The sequence below is a fragment of the Plectropomus leopardus genome, chromosome 15, assembly GCF_026936395.1.
Source record: "Plectropomus leopardus strain MGB_pleo_1.0 chromosome 15, ASM2693639v1, whole genome shotgun sequence".
NCBI lineage: Eukaryota > Metazoa > Chordata > Actinopteri > Perciformes > Serranidae > Plectropomus > Plectropomus leopardus.
The window spans coordinates 33,369,336-33,388,983 of NC_142190.1; the positions used below are offsets into that span (position 1 = coordinate 33,369,336).

The window sequence follows — 19,648 nt, forward strand, 5'->3', positions numbered from 1 at the left end:
TTTATTTTCCCTTTATGTTAATTGTTTTGCACCAAAACACCAAGTCAAAGTCCTTGTATATGCAAATTTACTTGCCAATAAAACCAGATTCTGATTCTGAAGAGAGTCCTCCCTAAAGGCTTCCAATGGAAGTGATGGGAGGACAAAATCAGCAGTCCTTGTGTTAAATTAAAAAATGTATTTCAAAGCTACAAGAAGAAAGAAAGAAAGACAGAAAGGTGTGTGGGACATTTCCTCTTGTCCTGCAGCAGTCTGTACAGCAGGTGTCAGTGTGGATCCACAATGAATTCAGGTCTCTGTAGGAACCGTTTTACCAAAGGGGTTGTTACCTTGTCGACATGTTGCTTTGCTAGATTTTTTCTTTTAAACTGCACAAAACAACAATGAGCCTGGTACACACACACACACACACACACACACACACACACACACACACACACACACACACACACACACACACACACACACACACACACACACTCCTCTCATATATCCTTCAGCTGCTCTGTTGTATGACATCAGAGCCGTGCCGTGGCTGCAGTGACCTTGAAGCTGTGCAGTAAAGCACAGACATTATAGCTGCAGCAACAGGCCTGATGGTCATTTTAGATCAGATCCTCCTCTTAAAGTCTTCCGCAGAGGAAGATCACACTGCTGGTGATGTATGAATGGAATTTGGACTCAAGGCCATGGACACTGAATTATTTTCTACCTTGAGCTAAAATCAGTCAGGGCACACACACACACACACAAACACAAACACACACACACACACAGGGTGTGTGGGGCTGATTAAATCATAAAACTCCACAGGAATGCTCTGTCCTCCTTCTTTTCTGTACAGTTAATGCAATTAGTGTAATTAGAGGGGTCTCCAGGGTGCGGGGGCGGAGGGGGCGGAGGGTCGTGGCAGAGGAGGGGGAGAAAGGACGGGACGGGCCTTTCCTCAGGAAAACATATCACCTTCCACCACAATAGAGGCTGTCAGGAAACCACAGGCAGCCACATTGCTCTCTTGAGTCACTGAGTACTTTCGGACACGCTCTTACACTCATCAGTCGCACACACACATGCACACACTCCACAGCCTGGCAGCCTGCACAGCCAGCACAGTCCAGGATGACAGTGTGCTGAAACACTGAAGGCAATCTCATCTGGTGAGTCTCATCCTCTGCATTCACACACAGCCTTTCAGTTTGGAGTCTGATGCTTGAATTATCATTTAGGGAGAACTGTTGTCTGTGCTTTCAGTTATTCCCATGATTCATGTCTCAATGCTTCTCTGCAGAACTTATTGGGTCTGGACTTATTATTTTACAGTTGTCTATTTAACCCATACATAGATCAGTGCTGAGACATTTTTTGTGACCTTGACATTGATTGCATGATTGCATTGTTCAATAACTGATCTGAGGAAACATCTGACTTGTCCTTTTTTGTTATGTTATAATGAGCAAACTCGCTTTTTAGGGAGACTCACCATCCTGGTTTGACTTTAGTTCAAAAGAGTTCTATATTATCTTGGAACCTAATGAGGGTTAAATTGTTTGAACTATTCTATAATAACAAAGCGGCGTTGATGTTCTCTGCCACCTTCATGTCACATTTTGTTCTCTCAAGAAATGTTTTTGTTCTGAAAGGGTCATAAACTCTTTTACAGCCATCAAGTGTTTTCCTGTCTTTTACTCCTCTGACATATCTCACACACAGTAAGAACAAGAGCTATTACTCGCAATATTTGAATGTTATATTTCCATACAAACTATATTTTTTAGAAAACTACACATGCAATGCCACAAATGCAAACTGCACAAAAGTTGAGAAAACTATGTCAAGCGTAACAGAGAGAGAATAGAGTGAGCTTTCTTTAGCCGTGTGCAGCACTGTGGAATGTAGCATGTCCCGAACAATTCAAAGCAGCTTTCTGTAGACATGGACTCTGAGGTGAATGTGTACTGATGATCAGTATCTTATTCTTGTCTCCTCTGTTTGTCATGGATATATTTCTACATCTCCATATGGTGACTATAGTCAGATGAAGATTCAGCTGCCAAGGCACAGCGTTGTTACTTTGAATTCAGTGTGCCAGCTAAAAATCAGTCATTCTCTCCGTGGACACTGCAGCTGCTCAGAGGACTGTGGTCGTATTAGGAAGCTTTCAGATGTGCATGTATAACTACAATGCAACCCTGCTGTGGACAAACAACATGGATGTGGATTGTACAAAGTAATTACCAGGACAGGATAAGGCATACAGTATATGTACATAGAGTGAATTTACTCTGATCTTTAAAGTCTTGGGTCTGATAATTTCAAAATAGAATTAACCGTTTAAAACCTAGTTAGACATCAGTTTTCCTGTCCTGCGTTCACCTATCACAAGTTATTTGACCTTTTGAAACCTGAGCAAATCAGTTTGACTTCAGAATCAGAATCAGAATCAGAATCAGAAATCAGAATCAGAATCAGAAAAAGATTTATTGCCAGGTATAGTTAACACAATACGAGGAATTTGTTCTGGTGGGTTGGTGCAACATAAATATAGAAAAAAAACCCAGATAAAATAGAAGATACAAATATAAAATATAAAATATAAAATATAAAAAGTACGAGTCTAGCAGTGCAAAACAAAACAAGTAACACAAGTAACAGTGTAACAGTGCAAGAAACAGAACCATGGAATTTCTTCCCTAAACATAAGGGGAAAAAAGCAATGAAATGTCCCACAAATTGCAAGAAATTGGTCAAAGGTGACAAGAAAATTACTGTAACATGAGTCTGAAAAGGGGAAGGATTATTAGAAAATTATCCTAAAAGTGTGAAAAACATCCAGAAAATTATATTATGTAAACAATAATTTTCTTGTTGTTTTTTTACATTTTTGTTTTTTCCTCCTTGTTTAGGTCATTTTATTGTAACTTTTCACTAACTTTTTGTTAATTTCTGGGCCATGTGTTGTTTTGTTGCTGGTTGCCCGTGTTCTTGAAAGAAATCAAACCACTTTGCTCAGGTTTCAAAGGGTTAATGAGGCTATATTATATGCATTTTGTTTGAGAGTGAAAGTAAAACTATAGCAGAAATTATCTCTGGATAATATGCAGGTGTAGGTGTTTACACATTGTCATTCTACAATGTCTAACACTGGTGTTAAATGTTCAGCCTCTGTCTATCTTATGTGTAGTCGATGTTAAAACAGTCCTCGCATGCTCACACTGACAGAGTTATTAGTAATCATTCATCCTGTCTTACTGGCTGAGAAGAAATCCCCATCTAACGTAATGCAAACACACATTTTAAGTTTCATTTGAAGCTAATGTGAAGCTTGAGCAATCTGAGTTGGCAGTCATCCAAAGTGACAGTCTTTGTATTACTAAAGTCCGTCTCTGTGTTTCCATACTGGGCTGCAGTGGATGGACAGTAACACAGACACAGACTCAAACAGCTCAAAGTGCTTTATATTAACTTTGGCTGAACTAAGGAATGCATTTTTACCCCCAATGATGACCCTGATGTCAAACTGAGATTTTAGCATACATTTTCATGTACATATCAGCATGTGACTGTTAAGGACAGACATAAAAGTAGTAAAACTGTCCGTTAAGTTGTATGGCAGACTCAGCTCAAGAACAGAGTACTAGAGACATTAAACCTGTTAGTTCCATAACTTCAGTCAGGATGATGTCATGTTGTTAGTATAACCACATGACATCAATTCTATAATATGGAAGAATCACATAATATTGAAAAGAACAGTGTAGTGTGACAGGTAACAATGACATTCACAAACCAACATTCCAACAAGGAATATTTTGGTTTAAGAAATTTTCCTCTAGTTTGGATCAAAGCTTTGAAGAAGCGGTTAGGATCATGGATTCATATGTTACAATAAATGGTTGGCTAGTTTCTCCTCTTTTCTAGTATTAAGAGCCCTGCTGCTGATGGCTTTGGTAATTTTTCAAGATGATGCTGCAGTTATAAAATTGTTCTTCCATTTTCTTCATACATTAAAGAAAAGTGCCTGAAGTTTCACCACCTTTATATAGAGCAAATATTTCACTAATTCATGTTGAAGGATTCATCATATCACCGATAGATAGAACAATAGCTGCAAATAGAAACTGAAATCTTTAGAAGGATACTAGCTCAAAACATTTACTTGGATGAGGAAATATCCCTGGATTTATGCCAGGGCGGCACATTTTTCAACATATGCTGCCTGTTAAATATCCTGCATGTGAAGCACACATCATAAGGGAATATTATCTCACTGGCTGCCAGCGTGCCTTCATGGCAGCATGTGCTATGCTCACAGAAGAACTTTTAGACCCTCATTTAGGAAATGGGTATAGGTGATATTTTTCACATCCTGTTGTCATTACTAACCAAAACGTCTCACACCGGCCACAAAGAGTTACAAGAAGCAACTTCAGTTACCAATAAATACTTGAAAATAAGCCAAAAAGAGAAAAGTTTAAGATAAATAACCAGAGAATTACCTGAAAATAAAAAAAATAAAATAAAATCCAAAAACAAATAAGAAAATTACATGTAAAAATGCTAATATTTGATTAAATAATAAATGAATTTTTTTCTTTGACATATTTTTAAAGATATAATTTGTACTAGACATTTCCTTTTTTTTAATTTCTGTTTTTTTCCCCTTCTTTTTGTGGGACATTACTTGCCAACATGTTAATTGTTCAACATGTTAAAAATTCAACTGGTTTGTACAGGCTTCAAAGGTTTAAATGATGCTTGTGAAAGGCAACTGAATGCAGCACAAGAACCCCAATAGATCCACAGGGTATCCTGCAACACCTTTTCCTCAAAGCAGATGTGTATTTGTCAAGCCAGCTGTCAACGGCTCTCACTAATGAACTGTTTGAGCACGTTTTCAGGAGGTGCAATGAACTAGGAGAATAAACACTGCCAGAATGGTGGCTTCTTCTCCAGGTCATCATGTCTTTCATATCTGTTTTATCTTAAAAAAAACCCAGTTTGCCCTTTAGATGGAGCTTCACATCTCTAAAAATCACTAAAAAACACCTTGATAAACTAAAAGATGAGGGTGGTTTCAGTTCGGCTCTCACTGGCAGACTCTTTGTAAGAAGACCTCATCAGGAATTCTCTTCAAATCTGGGAGTAAAACAGATTACACATTCAGTCAGCAGATTGGTACTGCAGTATTTTCCAGTCCTGTATTGATCCCTAGTTTAAATGATTGAGTTTTCACAAATCAGAATCTTCACAGACTCAAGCACTCTTTATCTTGATGGGCAGTTTATGCTGATTGAGCAGGTGCAGAGAGCTCAATCTTTTCATGTGCATATCTGAGATTTTGTACGAAAAATATGTCTAATTATAAGAAATATGTTCCTAAAACTCCTTCGAGAGTATCAGAAACTTTGGTCTGTGGTTGGGGGGCAGTCTTCTAGAGGTTTGGGAGGAGATTCCAGTGTGCATAAAAGTTTATTTAACTCTGGTTTGATAGAACTGAACACAGTGCAGCTATACTCCTCCAAATATAGAGAGCACAATATTTGAATAGTATATATTTGAAGAGTGTTTTTACATATTTCTCTACAGCCGTCTGAGAAGAACTGGGAGTCTAACCCACTAGTGGATGTCCTGGTGCCATGAGTGTGTTACCCATGGTTATGGTTACTTTTATGACAAGCCAGTATGAAACTCAGGCCATCTCATTTGGTTGTGGCAGGGAGATTTATTGTACTGTGTGTGGAAGGTAGTGTGCACACCAACATATGATATGTGGATAAGAGAGTTGATGAATATATTGTACTTAGAAAGCTTAAGGTTCTTAACTGAGAATAAGACTCTAATAACTGTCAGAATTCATAGCCCTGCACCAGAGCATTGATTCTCAACCACCACTGGGCCTCAGACTGCCATCTGATGGGCCCCACAGGAACTGCCAATTGGTTGGATGACATTTGAAAAAATATTTCTTTCAGTAATTGTGGTGAAATTCTGTTGGATGAGGCTCCAGAGACACTTAAACACAAAGCAGCTGGAATGTGTTGGGGAGCCAAAATAATTTTTCTGAGGAAAAGGAACAAGCTTCATGCATAACTGAAAGTTATCAACATTAGCAGCTGACAGTTTCATAATTCTTATTTTTTATTATTATTTAATCGCCTATCTGTAAGGGAACCCCTGTACTCGAATACCTCAAGGGCAGTGGATTGCTGTACATATTTTATTTTACAATTGCTGATTTCTTAAGATTAGATTTTTTTCCTCTGTGTCAGTGAAGATATTTGTGGCTGAGTTCTTATAGTGATTTTTTAAAAATTATTATTTAACCAGTAAGTGTCTTCAGATACATTATCTCCTTAAAAGTAAAAAGCAAAATGCCCATGTTCCATTAAATTTTAAAATGTTATTGACAAAATACCGTGCGTGTGTGTGTGTGTGTGTGTGTGTGTGTGTGTGTTACATTCTAGCTCTTTCTTTTAACTTAACAATAGAAATAGAAATTCTTAAAAAGAATCTTTAAATTGGGCTGAGTAAGAAAATATTATATGATATATGAAGACAGATTCCCCAAATTAACAGAAGAAAGGAAAATATATTATATTAACTATTTCTTTCTGAATGATATATTACTGCATAAGGTTGTGGTTCAGTGTCTGTTAACACAGCAATATTTTGAAAAGATATTTCCTACTTACTAAGTGCAGCGCATTGCATAACCGACATGTGAACGGATGTTTTTGCTTTGAGTTATATAAACTGTCTGATGGCTGATGCACCAGCACAAAATGTTTTCCACATTTCATAAGTTTAATTTCCTTTGTGCTGAGAGGATGGAGTCATGTCTTTGGGAAAGAGAGTTTACAGGTATTTTGCAAGATATCTTGATTGTTAATCATTTTCTTTAGTATCAATATTGTCATAAAGGATTCCTGTTAATCTTGTTTAACTTATTTAACATTTTTAAATCATGTTAAAGTTCATAGTGTCTGACTAAATGTTAAAAAAAAAGATTATTTAACAATTAAATGCTCATATAGTTGGACTTTGTATAGCTGAATCTTATGACAAAATCTGAAACTGTCCTTGTGTTGCAGTTTGGTAAAATCTAAAGTGCAACCATGCCCATTCTGAAGAAGCTCCCAGGAAGGTCCAAGAGCTGCCACGAGTTCCCAAGAGTGAATGGGGAACTGATCCTGCCCCGGCTGGACTTGGACCTCAGGGACCTGAATGATCTCAATGATCTAAAGGAGTTGAATGACCTGAAAGACCTGAAGAACTTAAACCCCTTTGAGGATGTGGACCTGTATGAGGATGAGAGGAATGAAGGTGACATGGGCCTCATCATGGGGGAGGTCAGGGGAAACTTCCAGCTCAGGTCCTCCCGTGATGGAGAAGAGGAAGAAAACGAGGTGAATGCAGAGAGGCATGGAGCAGGGAACCCTAAAGGGAAGCCCCTCAGGGGGACTCTGGAGCGGATCTGTGGAGTGTCGCCCCTCAAAACCCTCGGAAAACTGGGGAAGGGGCTCCGCATATCGGGACGCAATGTATGGGGGAACAACTCTCCCCACTACAGCCCTGGAAACTCAAACAGCCTCCCACCAGAGAGGGAAAAAAGGAAAGGACTCCGCAGGGGCTCTGAAGGAATAATGACCCTGCTCCGGTGAGGAGAATGAGTTCAAACTTTAGATTTTAACTGTTGTGTGTCGTTGAATTGCAAATAATTTGGATCTCTGATATGAAGAGTAAAACCTTTTTAGTGCTTCAGCAGTTGTGGAAAGTGGTGGAATGTAACTAAGTACATTTACTCAAGTATTGCGCTTTAGTACAATTTTGCAGTAATTGTATATATTTTTTTCATTCCACCTTACACTTTTACTCCATTACATTTCAGAGGGAAATATTCTACTTCTTATTCCACTACATTTATATGACAGCTTTAGTTACTAGTTACGTTACAAAAAGATTTTTGCATAAAAACAAAGACAAGTTTATAAAATATGATGTTTTGTTATAATCAAAATTACTGAAATTTAGAAAATGAGTAGCTGAATAATCAAAAAGCCAATTGACAAAAAGAAGAAGAAGCCATTTTAAAAAAAACATTTAAGTGTTTTTCTTTCTTTCTTTTTTATAAAAAAAATGTTGATGTTGGAGTGTTTTTCTGCGTTGGATACTTTTAATACTTTAAATGCATTTTCCTGACTAACATTTTCAATGAAGAACTTTTACACGTAACAGAGGATTTTCAAAGTGTGGTATTTGTACTTTTACTTAAGTAAAGGAAATGCATTCTTCTTCTACCACTGGTTGTGGATAACATTCTTGTGAAGCGACAGCATATACTAAGTAAACCTAAAGAATTACATTTTTTCTTTCTGAAAAAGGAAAAAAATAGCCTGCATTTTTACATGCTGGTAAGCCTTTCTTAAGAGCTCTGCTACAACCAATCATGATGAAGTAGAATAAAATGGTAGAAAAGGCTCGTAAAATATTGATCTTGCCTACTGTTACCAAAAACTGTTATTCTAATTAGATTTAAGCAGCTGCAAATACAGAGTTCTAATAGTGAGATGAATTAGTGTGTCTTTCCCAGAGCGAGGGGGTGAAAGATGGAAAATTCCTCGTTACCGTTGGCAGTCACTAATAGAATAGCATATGGTGTGCTTATTTCCTGAGGAGTTATGTAATATGTTATAGCAACTTGTTTATCTACGGAACCTCTTTTGTTTTTCTGTGACATGTTGCGTACTTGCTGTGTTTACTCAACAGGACTATTTTTAACGGAGGCAGTCATGCTTACAGTTTCACAGATGTATGAATATGTGGCATTCCAAACATGCTACTGGGCTATTCTGCAGGTTACAATACAAAGTCAAGTCTTTAAAGGTAAAGTGTGTAAAATGTAGGGGGATTTGGTGGAGTCTAGCTGTGAATTTCAGATTGCAACCATCTAAAACTTCTTCTGGTTAGAAGTCCTTCAGATTTCATCATTCAGGAGGTTTTTTTTATCAGGAGCCAAATTATCCACAGATGTCTCTTCCTCTCCAAAACAAACAAATCCTAAGTACAGGCTGATTGCCCACAATATGCTCACCCCTTTTCACTCATAAGTTAATGTGCACTCAACTTTTTGTGATCCAGACATTCAGGAGGTTTTTACCATGGACTGAATTATCCACAGAGGTCACCTTCCAAAACAAACAGATCCAGTGATTAGAAATGATCAAAAACTGAATAAAAGGTATAAAAATCAGAGCAGTTTCACCATAAAAATCCATGTATTTCTGACGCAATTTGGCATGTCGTTGAACATGCTAATGTGGAGTCTCCTTTTTTTTCTCTGATAACTTATGATCCAAAGGTTCAGGAGGTTTTGACTGGAAGCCGATCCACAAAGGTCGCTTTCTCTCCAAAATAAATGGATCCGGTACTTTAAACCACTAGATACACTGAATGAAGAACTTTCACATTACAAACAGTGGAACTCCGGCGCTGGTTTTTGCTGTTGGGCTTAAAACTACGTAGGCTGACACGAAAACGAGACAACACAAATGTTCGTATCTGGAGCCAGTGTTTGGTTTGTCCATTCTGGGCTACTATAGAAACATGGCAGTGCAACATATCAATCTCCATGAATAGTACCTGCTCTCTATGTAGATATAAACGGCTCCTTCTAAAGTAACGAAACACAACGTTTCTTACTTTCAGGTGATTATACAAAAAAGAAAACATACTTATTTTATCATATATTCCATTTCTGCCAATACATCTCTCTAAATTTTACACACTGGACCTTTAAATCTTACTCCTACTCATACATTCCTGTATATTCAAATCATGCAGTCTGATATTTAAAGTCTTCATGAATTTCCTTTGGTATAAATAATGTATCTATCTAATTAATGTTCTTGGTTGCTGTCGTGGATACTGTGCAGCTTTACAGGTCGACGTAAGGAGGAGCGCAGAGAGAGCCTGCCCTGCGGAAACCTGAGCCTCACAGACAGCGAGGCGGAGGCTTCCAGGCGGCCCTCCTTCCTCAGGATGGTCAGTCTGGGCAAGCTGAAGAGGGAGTCCATATCAGACAAGGCCTCCCAAGAGGCTGAGGAGGAAACAGAGGAGGAGGAGCCGGTGGTCAAAACCAGAGAGCCCCTCTCAGGTAACAGTCAAAGAAAAACATTGAGTATAAAAAGTCCAGATGCTGATTACAAATCAAGTGACAAAGAGGAATCTGCCTTTTGCGAGGAGTTTCCCTTGTGTTAGACAACTTTGCTCTTCCTGGTCAAGCTTCAGCCGTACTTCCTACCAATCCTAGACAACTCTCTGATGAGGCTGAGAAATCCCCAGATCCCTGAGTCACTGGGTTCAATCACCAATAGACTGTGAAATCAGGAAATGAGCACACTTCCTCCTACCCCAGGTTCCTCTAGGTAGAAGCTGAACCAAGCTACTGTTGACAGACTCCACAGGGAACCTAGCTAGGAATAGAAGAGTGTGCAGAATGAGCAACAAATGACCCAGTTTGTCAGTCAGGCACACGCACAACTCCTCAATAACCATAGACACAGAAACACACTTTTGTTGGATAACCTGTGTTTTTCTGACAGCAGCCCTGTTCTCTTGTTGCTCCCCACAGTCCTGGAGATCCTACAGTTGGTCAACCACAGGGACCTTCTCCTGGCCGACACACATATTCAAGAGCTGGAGAGAGAGTGTGAGCTGCTGTCTCTCCTTCCACCCACAACTACTTCCACTCCTACTGTTTGTCCCAGCACCCCTCCCGGCATGCTCCCCTTATCGCCCTCATCCTTAGACGACTCTCTGAGCTCCAGTGCAACACTGGACTCAAGTCGGCGGAAGGAAAAGGACGTGGAGCTCCTGTATGAGGCCCTGCAGAAGGAGATGTGGGACGTAGTGCGGGAGTCCCTCCGCCAGCCCAGTGCTGGTCCTAACCTTGGGCTGGTGGTGCTGGTGATCCAACAGGAAGAGCATGCTGATGCTGCTTGGGTCCTGAGAGAGGCGACTAAACCAGAGGGAGAGGGCCCCCAGATCCAGGCCAGCCACCGTCCCCGGCGACTGAAGATGAAGTGGAGGCAGGCAGTGATGGAGGCCGCAGACTGGAGCCTGCCACATCAGGTGGACACCCAGGCAGGCCAGCTGGCCTCATACCTGGAGCGCCTGAGGAGTCGGATGGTGGATGACCTGGATGCGGCGAGGAGGAATGCTGTATCCATTTACCCAGAGGAGTTTGCTGCCTTTCAGGTGTATGTGGAAAGTTACCATCGAGCTGTGGCCAAACGTCTGCGGACCATCACCAGTGGCCCGCTGCAGATCACAGACGTCTACTCTTTACTGGACTGGTTCTACAACATCTACAACAGGTAGGGGACCTTAATAGACAATGAACCTAGAATGTCTCATGTTATAATGAAATATCAAACATGTTGTACCTATGTGGAAACTCGACTGGTTTTGTAATGATTTGTAATTTTCTATCAGGGATGTCCTTGGAACCATTAGCACAACCACACCCATCAACTATACTCCACTGGAGCCCATTCTCCCCCAAGACACAGTGGACAGGCTGGAACAAGACTGCATCAGTATCGTTAGGGTGAGGAATGGTCTTTTTTTAGACTTACTTTTTTTTAGTTATTTTTTTGAGGTTATTTTTGGGGGCATTTCCATCTATTTATAGGACAGTGTGAGAGAGACAGGAAAGGTGGGAGGGTGAGGGGGGAATGAATGACGCGCAGCACAGGGTCACTGGTCGAACTCGAACCTGGGCCTCTGCAGAAGCCTTAGGCACATGTGGCGCACACTCTACCCAGTGAGCTAGAGGTTGCCCTGATTTTTAATCTAATGCTGGGATTTTCAGGAGAAGGTGACAACCGAGCTGATTCAGGTTCTGGATGAAGAGGAGAGGCGATGGGCCCAGACTCTGCACATAGAGGAATTTCAGTCTCACCTAGCACGCTCAGTCATCCAGGTACATTGTCACAGGTCATTCTCACAGTGAATTGATTTTAGTAAAATAGATTTTTAGCTAGAAATACAGATAGAGATGTGTTTTTGGTTGTTTTTCACATTTCCAGAGGCTGAAGGTGGACTTAGACAGATCTACATCTGTGAACCAATTTCTGGGAGCGAGAGTGGCACGCTGTAGTCTCATTGGACTGGCTGATTTTCTCTACAGGTGAGTACATGCTGTCAGAGAGGCAAAAAGTCAGGGAAACAGTTTGTGACGAAGTGATTTTTTGGGTTTTTTTTTTTTACCAGACTTTTAAAAAATTGCATTCAGAATTATAATACATAAAATAAAGTTGTGTTATTGGCACTTTGTAAAAACAAAGTAAACTTGTGTTGGTAGGTTTGATTTAAGTATGCCTTGAATCCAGGAAGTTAGTGTTGCCCTGGATCTCTTGTCAAAAAGCCTATGGAATTTTTGTGTTGGATTTTGAATTATTTCAATTAGTATTGCAGCCTAAATGCAATCACCAGAAGTAAAATGAAATGTTAGGCTGTAAATCTACTGCATTATGGTCGCATCACCACCACAAAAAGGCCGTAAAGCCATGTTTGGTGAAACGCAGCGTGATGAAGTTCTATAGTCCCAATAAACCCCTTGTTAGCAGCTGCCTTTTTTAGTCAAGTCAGTTTTATTTATAAAGCCCATTATCACAAATCTCAATTTGCCTCAGAGGGTTTTACAGCATACAACATCCCTCTATCCTTAGACCCTCACACATAAAAGCTTCAAGTTCACAGTGGGGTATTCACTTATGTATTTTATGTTGTAGATAAAACATGAAACTCTCTTCAGCTTGTGTTTAACACAGACCTTATTTCAGGCATCTAAGCAAAAGCGCTTTCAAAAATCCCATTGACTCTGAGACGAGAAAACTGGAGACGGTGAAATGCTAACAAATATCTGCATAGTGGAACTCATTATTGGGGTTCTGTTTTTGTAACGGGACAGGACAGGATTATTCATTTATAGATTGTTCTAGCATTCAGCATGTTTTCATAAAACTTCTATTTATCCAGTTTCCAGAGGAAGGCAGAGATGTTTCATGAGACTCAGGCAGAATTTGGAGACCGAGGGGATGGATATGTTTCTAGGACCATAGCCCTAGTCAACTGCTGCCCTCCTCTCAGGTAGACAAACCATTTGTTGTTCAAGCAAAAATGTTAACATTGTGCAGTAATTTGCTGAAGGTCCAGCTTAATATGTGCTGTTGTGTCCTGTAGGTCTTTAGTGGAGCGCTGCAGGCAGTGTGACCCACAGGGCAGCGAGGAGTCTGCGCAGAGAGCCAACTCCTCCCTGGACAGGATCATCAACCAGTCAGTGAGGGTGCTGACTGACAGACTGTTTGAGCACATCAGGGTAAGGAAGGCACAAGCACGTCTCATCTCAGTCTCATAAACAACATTCCCATCATGACCTGTATAGTTACACAAATTTTGAAAAAGCCCTTAAAGGACTTTTAAACCATATTCAGTGTATATCTGTAATTCAGAAGGTGTCTGCACACGGCTCTCGACATGGTTGTGGCTGAGCGTACAGCTAGTAGCTAACAGGGCTAACAGCATGAATAGTGCTGATCACAGAAACAGTGCAAACAGAGCTAGTGGTGTTAACAAGGTGGGGCACTATTTAACTGTGACAATACTTTGGGTCAACATGATGTTTCTTGGCAAAAACTGCCATATAAGCACAGTGCAGAGTGGTAGCGATTAGCTAGCCACTGGGACACACACACACACACACAAACACTGCAGGGTCATCTTCCACAACAAAGAACAGAGAAGCTCAGATTACATTGTAATGTGTGACATCTTCCCTGCTCAAGACACCATCACTTCACCTTACCTTTACATAGCAAATAGTGGTTCGCTGCTATATTAATGCTCTAAGGGCTTCTTTAAATGTTCTCAACACAAAGTGATCTGTGTATGTCTCAATTTCACATCCATGTAGTATGCCTGTTGTTTAATGATTAGTCTGATACTTTTCACTAAATTGGAGTAAAATCCAACAAGACATTCTATTCTATTAGTAAATGTTTTGAGAGTTGAATCACTCCAAAGAAGGCATTGTAAAAAAAAAAAGCTCAATTCAAAATTACACTTACGTACAAGTAAAAAAGTATTATCAGTTATATTAGCTTTGAGCACTGCACTGAGGTACAGTAGTTGAGTAGATTTACTTTGTCTACTTTTCTAATCAAAACTTGGTTTGTTGTCGTTTCAGCCTTTCTTTGACAAACTGATGAAGAGAAAATGGCTGAACAACACAGAGGCCTTTGAAGCCATTGAAGCCAGCATCAAACAACACTTCAGGAAGTTCAGAAGGATGGACTCTCCACCTTATCAGGTAACACTTGTTCCATCAACCACAGATGGTGTTTACCATGTTTTAGGGCTCTACATAATTTGCTAGAAGGTTAAATGTTAATCGGTCAGTTATTGACAATCTGAATGCCTGACAGACCCTGGTGGGCGAGGTGCACCGACGGGTCCTGGTGGAGTATGTCCGAGCCATCATGCGGGGACGACTCATATGCACATCCTCCAAGATGAGGAAGAGGATGGCTTTCCGCCTGCAAGATGAGGCCAAACAACTGAAAGGACTCTTTAAGGATCTGGTGGGTACAGATTCACACAGAACATATTAGTTTTAAATGTATCAGGCAGCGCCATTTTCAATTTCAATTTTATTTATAAAGCCCATTATCACAAAACACACAGTTTGCCTCAGAGGGCTTTACAGCATACGACATCCCTCTGGCCTTAGACCTACACATTGTCTAAAGAAAAACATGATGTTAGAATAAGTATATGTAAACATGTAACTCTGTCTGAAAACATACCCAGTCAAATTTCTCGAAGTCAACCTAATACACCTGTTGGGGGGTGATTTACTCTTTCATGTATACGACTCAACCAGACCTAGACAGGCCTAGGCATTCTGAGCATGTACTGTCTTCTCCGCGCTGGGCTTTTACCCAGAAGTTAAACAGCATAGATTTGGAAAGCTGGAAAAACAAAAGAAAAACAAGGGAAGAAAAACAAAGATATCAACATGGCGAGTGCTAGGGCAAGAACCACATATTTTTGGACAAACAAGGGGATATGTAACATAATAGGTCAACCGTTAGACAGTCCAACAGTAACTAGCTGAAAGGCAGAGTCTGACATACTTCTGTCATTAAATCAGTTCTCCCCTGATGTTTGTGCACTGGGACAAGGACAGTAGTCCAAATAAATGGTTTAATCAAGTGATAACTGTACTTCAACTTAACTGTGCATGGAAACACACAGAAAATGGGAAAGGACAGTTAGGACCTCTGTAAGAATAAAATAAAGTGCAACCAAAACAAAGCTAATAACTGCACTCCAGGAGGCCCTGAGCATTATAAATAATTCTAAAATGCTGATTCTTAAAAATCCCGAGTGGAGCTGGCGCAGGGAATGCAGAGTCTGGAAGCTGTGAATGGAGCCTGACCCTCCAACTTCCTAGGTCAGTTATAACTCAGACAGTGTTGATACAGGAGTGAGTTCTGAAAAATGGCTGCCGTCATTGAGATGGAGATGGATGGACCGGGCTTACGTTAGCACTTGCCAGAGGGGGGAAGAGGGTGTAAAACAACTCTGCCTGACAGCGTGGCATTTGCCCCTTTTCTATGTGCGAGTTCAAACAAGTGTCCGTCACCTCAGCTGACAACAGGAAGCTGCTGTGTTCAGAAGGAACTTCCTGTTCCTGTCAGCTGGCCAGCTTTGATGTAGCCCTGGGATGGCCTTGATGGCCTTTTTTCGCTGAGGAGCGGGATGAAGTGTCTGTGGAAACCGGGAACTCGGGGCGGTTAATGACTGTCTAAAAAAGACAGTGTTATTTTTAGTGAATACCAAGCCAAAGAATTCTGCTTTCATTTTACTGAGCTTTTGAAGGAAAAACATGACCTAGAAAAGCTGGTCTGGAGTTTTGTAATTCATTTAGCTTCTACAGATATAAATCAGTTTTCTCTGAAGGTTTGATTGTTCACAGTTTATCATGTCTCATAAACACATTTAATTAGAAAAGGTCTGGATGAAGAGCATAAAAATGCGCTGAACTCTACATTTGGTTGAACAAGTTTCCAAAGAAGGTCCAATACAATGAATATTTACATGTAGTTGTCTTTAGGCCTGGACTGTCATCAATCATGTGAAGTTTGGGGCCATGTAGAGTATAGTTACAACCCACTTCCTGTTTCATGGTGAAACATGGAAGTTTGATGCCTCCACATGGCCACACTATTTAATGTTAACTCAAGCTTTTATTAACTTTACAAGATGAATGTCTTCAGATGGTACAGACAAAATTGGAGGTTGATCGGATTACATTTCTTTGTTAATGTATTACCCCTGTAAATGGCAAAAAAGTGCACAAAAACTGTCCATCAAATTCAAAATGGCTGACTTCCTGTTTGCTCCAAGAGGCTTTTTTGTACATTTTGGGATGTTATATATAACTTCCAAGTTTTTTACATGTAGGTGAACTGTGGTTCAGGGGCTACTTCTTTTAATTTTTCAGGGGGGTACCACTGAGCCATTTTTGTATACCTGAACATGACACCCATAAAATATCAATTTTTTCATCAGTTCTGTGAGTGTGCAAACATTCATAAGTGTTTGAGCATCATTAGCCCCTTCGGAAATGTTATTCATTTGAGAGAAAAATAATTTCCTGGAGTCGGTGCTCAGTCCTAATGAATTTAAAGTTTTGTCATGGTGAGGAAAACTTGTTGTTGCACAATAATGAAATTGTTGCTGCTCTTTTTCCTCTCTCTGCTTCAGGAATCCAGTTCATCCTGGTTAGACAGCATCATCTGCCACCTTGCTGACATCATTCTCCTGGAGGACACTCCCTCCATCCAGATGGAAGTTGCTGTTCTGGTCAAAGAGTTTCCAGATATACGGTGAGGGGTTTAACAAATTCAAAGTGTTGGAACATTTCTGTCGCCACCAGGAAGCATCTATAAAAACAGGTCTTCTCTCTACTGAACCCCCAAAGGTCCTATATTTTTTATGCTTATTGCTACACATTCACAGTGCTATTTTTGGCTCTTAGCCAAAGCAAGAAAAAAAGTTAAACTATGTATGTTTTTTTTTTGTCACAATGGATCAAAACAAGGAAAAGCAGCACGGAAACATATCTACATTAACTTTGCTATTTTTGGAGAGGAGAGCGGCTCTGTTTTGAGAATGGATGAGGCTGAGAGGCCTCAAGGGGGCAGGGGGGCCTCAGCCACTGAGCCTGTTTGTGCACAGATTAAGACTCAGGTGACGGTTGGCAACCTACCACCGCGTGTGACGCATAACCCTCCGTGGAGCAGACAGGAAGCTGCTGCCGAGTACTTCCTGATCCTGCCACCCTGCAGGAGACAGACTGGTGCCACGCTCGGAATCAAAGAGAGAGAGGTGTGGAAGAGGAGAGCAAAACATAGTAGTTCAGACCTGGAGACATGCTAACTCACCGCTTGACTCAATCCCCTTTTGTTTACTGTATGGCATCCCCTGTGAGTATTTTAGGAGATCAAAGGGCTCTCTGAATGCTCGATTTAGAGTACATTCATGCACACCTTCTTCGCCGACACATGGGCATAGAAGTCAAGTCCTCCTCATCCCAACATGTACCTCAACTCTTCAAAACACAACACTGTACAAATACCTTGGATTACTTATTTAGAGGATCAGCTTTTTAAATCTTTGAAACTTGGATTATCACCAGTTTGTTGTTACATTGAGACACCTTTCACAGACATTTGAACCTTTGAACCCTAAGTGAGATGGTTTAATTTCTTTTGGAAACATGGCTAGGAAGGCAATTGGCAACTTGATAAGAAATGTTCCACAAATTGCAAGAAATTAGAAAAAGCTGACAAAAAAATGAATTAAAATTAGGAAAGAAAAATGTAAAAAGGCAAAAATGAAAGAGAGACACGCACAAAAAAATGTTAGAAAATAATTGTTAGAAAATAATTACTTAATTATTGTACAGTTATGTATTTAAAGTGAATTACATTTACATTTTAGCATGATATAAAAGAGATGAAATGGATAATTGTAAAAACTCCTCATTTGTAAAATTTATACCTGCAGATTGTGGCAGTGGCAGATTTAAAAAAAAAAAAAGAGAGAGAGAGAAATCTGTCAGTATAACCAAGTAAAACGGGGGATAGAAATGATTATATATTAAGTTTTCTTATTATTGACAATTTATAAAGCATTAGTATCTAATAACATATAAAGCTCTTATGAGTGTGGCACCAAATGTCCTGTTCCTTACCAGAAACAGATGCTGTGACTCACAGAGATGTGACTGTTACTAAAAGTCATGACAGCCTTTGACGACACCAAACAGACCCAAATTCCATTAACACCCGTCTGTCCCTCTTCCTCCCTGTATCCTTCCTCCCCACAGGAAGAAGCACGTCTCCACCCTGCTCAATGTGAGAGGCATGATGCGACAGGCCGAGCGCCAGGAGATCCTCAACATTGTCAAAGACTTTGAATGCAGCAATGCCCTTATGTGCAGGGACCACGCCCTCTTTTCTGACATCCCCATCACCTCAGAGGTGCACTGCATCAGCCTGGGTCTTCTCCGCCTTGCCATGACCGTCTCTAACTGGTTCTCAGAGCACCGTCCCAGGCAACTCCGCAGGACGTGTGCCAGAAATGCAACAGTTCAACCTGCTGAGGGCAAGAATGTGGAAGACATGAATAAACTTCACAGAGAAGATTAGCTACTGGTGTTTGTGTTAGCGGAGCGCTCACAGACAGACTGTGAAGAGAGTGATGAGATGTACATGCACCTTGACCAGAAACTGATTGTACCAAATATTGTTAGCAGCCACTGTAAGAAACTTGACCTCAGGTACTGCTCATACTGTACATGCTCACTGACATTTCTCTCCACCTGCATATGTGCATTTTCAATGGAAATGTGAAAAAGATTGTACATCATAACAGCTCACCATGACTCCTAGTATTTTTATGTTGATCTACACATCTACAGAAGTAAACAAGTGGTATCAAATATCCTCAAAATGTAACTTCTTCAGTCTTTTTTAGTCTTTTACTCCCCCACAATATTGCAGAAACAACTGCAAGCAGATGCAATGCAATATGATCCAGGATGTTCTGCTGTTTAAAATGTATTTACCCAAACATATATACCTATCTTCTGGTGTATCATCCACATGTATGTGAGGATATAATGTATGGAAATGGAAATGTGTTAACTCTCACTGTGAATAAAATGGATTTGTTGCTGGAGACATAATAAAAACCCATTGAGTGGGCTGACAAAACACAATTCAGCAGCGCTGTCACTGTGTTTACTGTCACACTTATATCACTGATGACTCTGGGGACATGTTAAAAACTGACAAGTTAATTTTACCTTTTTTTTAATATAGGAACTGATTGCCTTGAAAAATTTAAGAAAATATAATTATTACTCTTCATTTATGTTTACTTACAATTTTGAGAAGATGTTGCAACTGCAAGTTTTCTTTGCTAAAAATCTGTATTCTACTGGTTGCAAACTAGTAAATAATATTTGTGTTTTCTTAAACATGTTAAGAAAACAGAACTTGCTGATCTCCTA

General features: G+C 40.1%; 1 protein-coding gene across 2 annotated transcripts; it reads left to right on the forward strand.

The window, feature by feature from the left end:
• The first annotated feature begins 938 nt into the window (after positions 1-938).
• Positions 939-19,354, forward strand: exoc3l2a (exocyst complex component 3-like 2a). 2 transcript variants are annotated; one of them, XM_042499965.2, is made up of 13 exons: positions 939-1,157; positions 7,092-7,657; positions 9,933-10,153; positions 10,631-11,375; positions 11,494-11,608; positions 11,873-11,983; positions 12,090-12,190; positions 13,042-13,152; positions 13,246-13,381; positions 14,249-14,371; positions 14,487-14,642; positions 16,834-16,955; positions 18,461-19,354. In XM_042499965.2, exons 2-13 carry the CDS (start codon positions 7,116-7,118, stop codon positions 18,780-18,782), a joined length of 2,805 nt encoding a protein of 934 aa, XP_042355899.1. In that variant the 5' UTR covers positions 939-1,157; positions 7,092-7,115; the 3' UTR covers positions 18,783-19,354. The 2 variants fall into 2 exon arrangements, with proteins under 2 accessions (XP_042355899.1, XP_087944763.1); XM_088088637.1 differs by lacking the exon at positions 939-1,157 and adding an exon at positions 6,760-6,861.
• Positions 19,355-19,648: the final 294 nt, after the last annotated feature.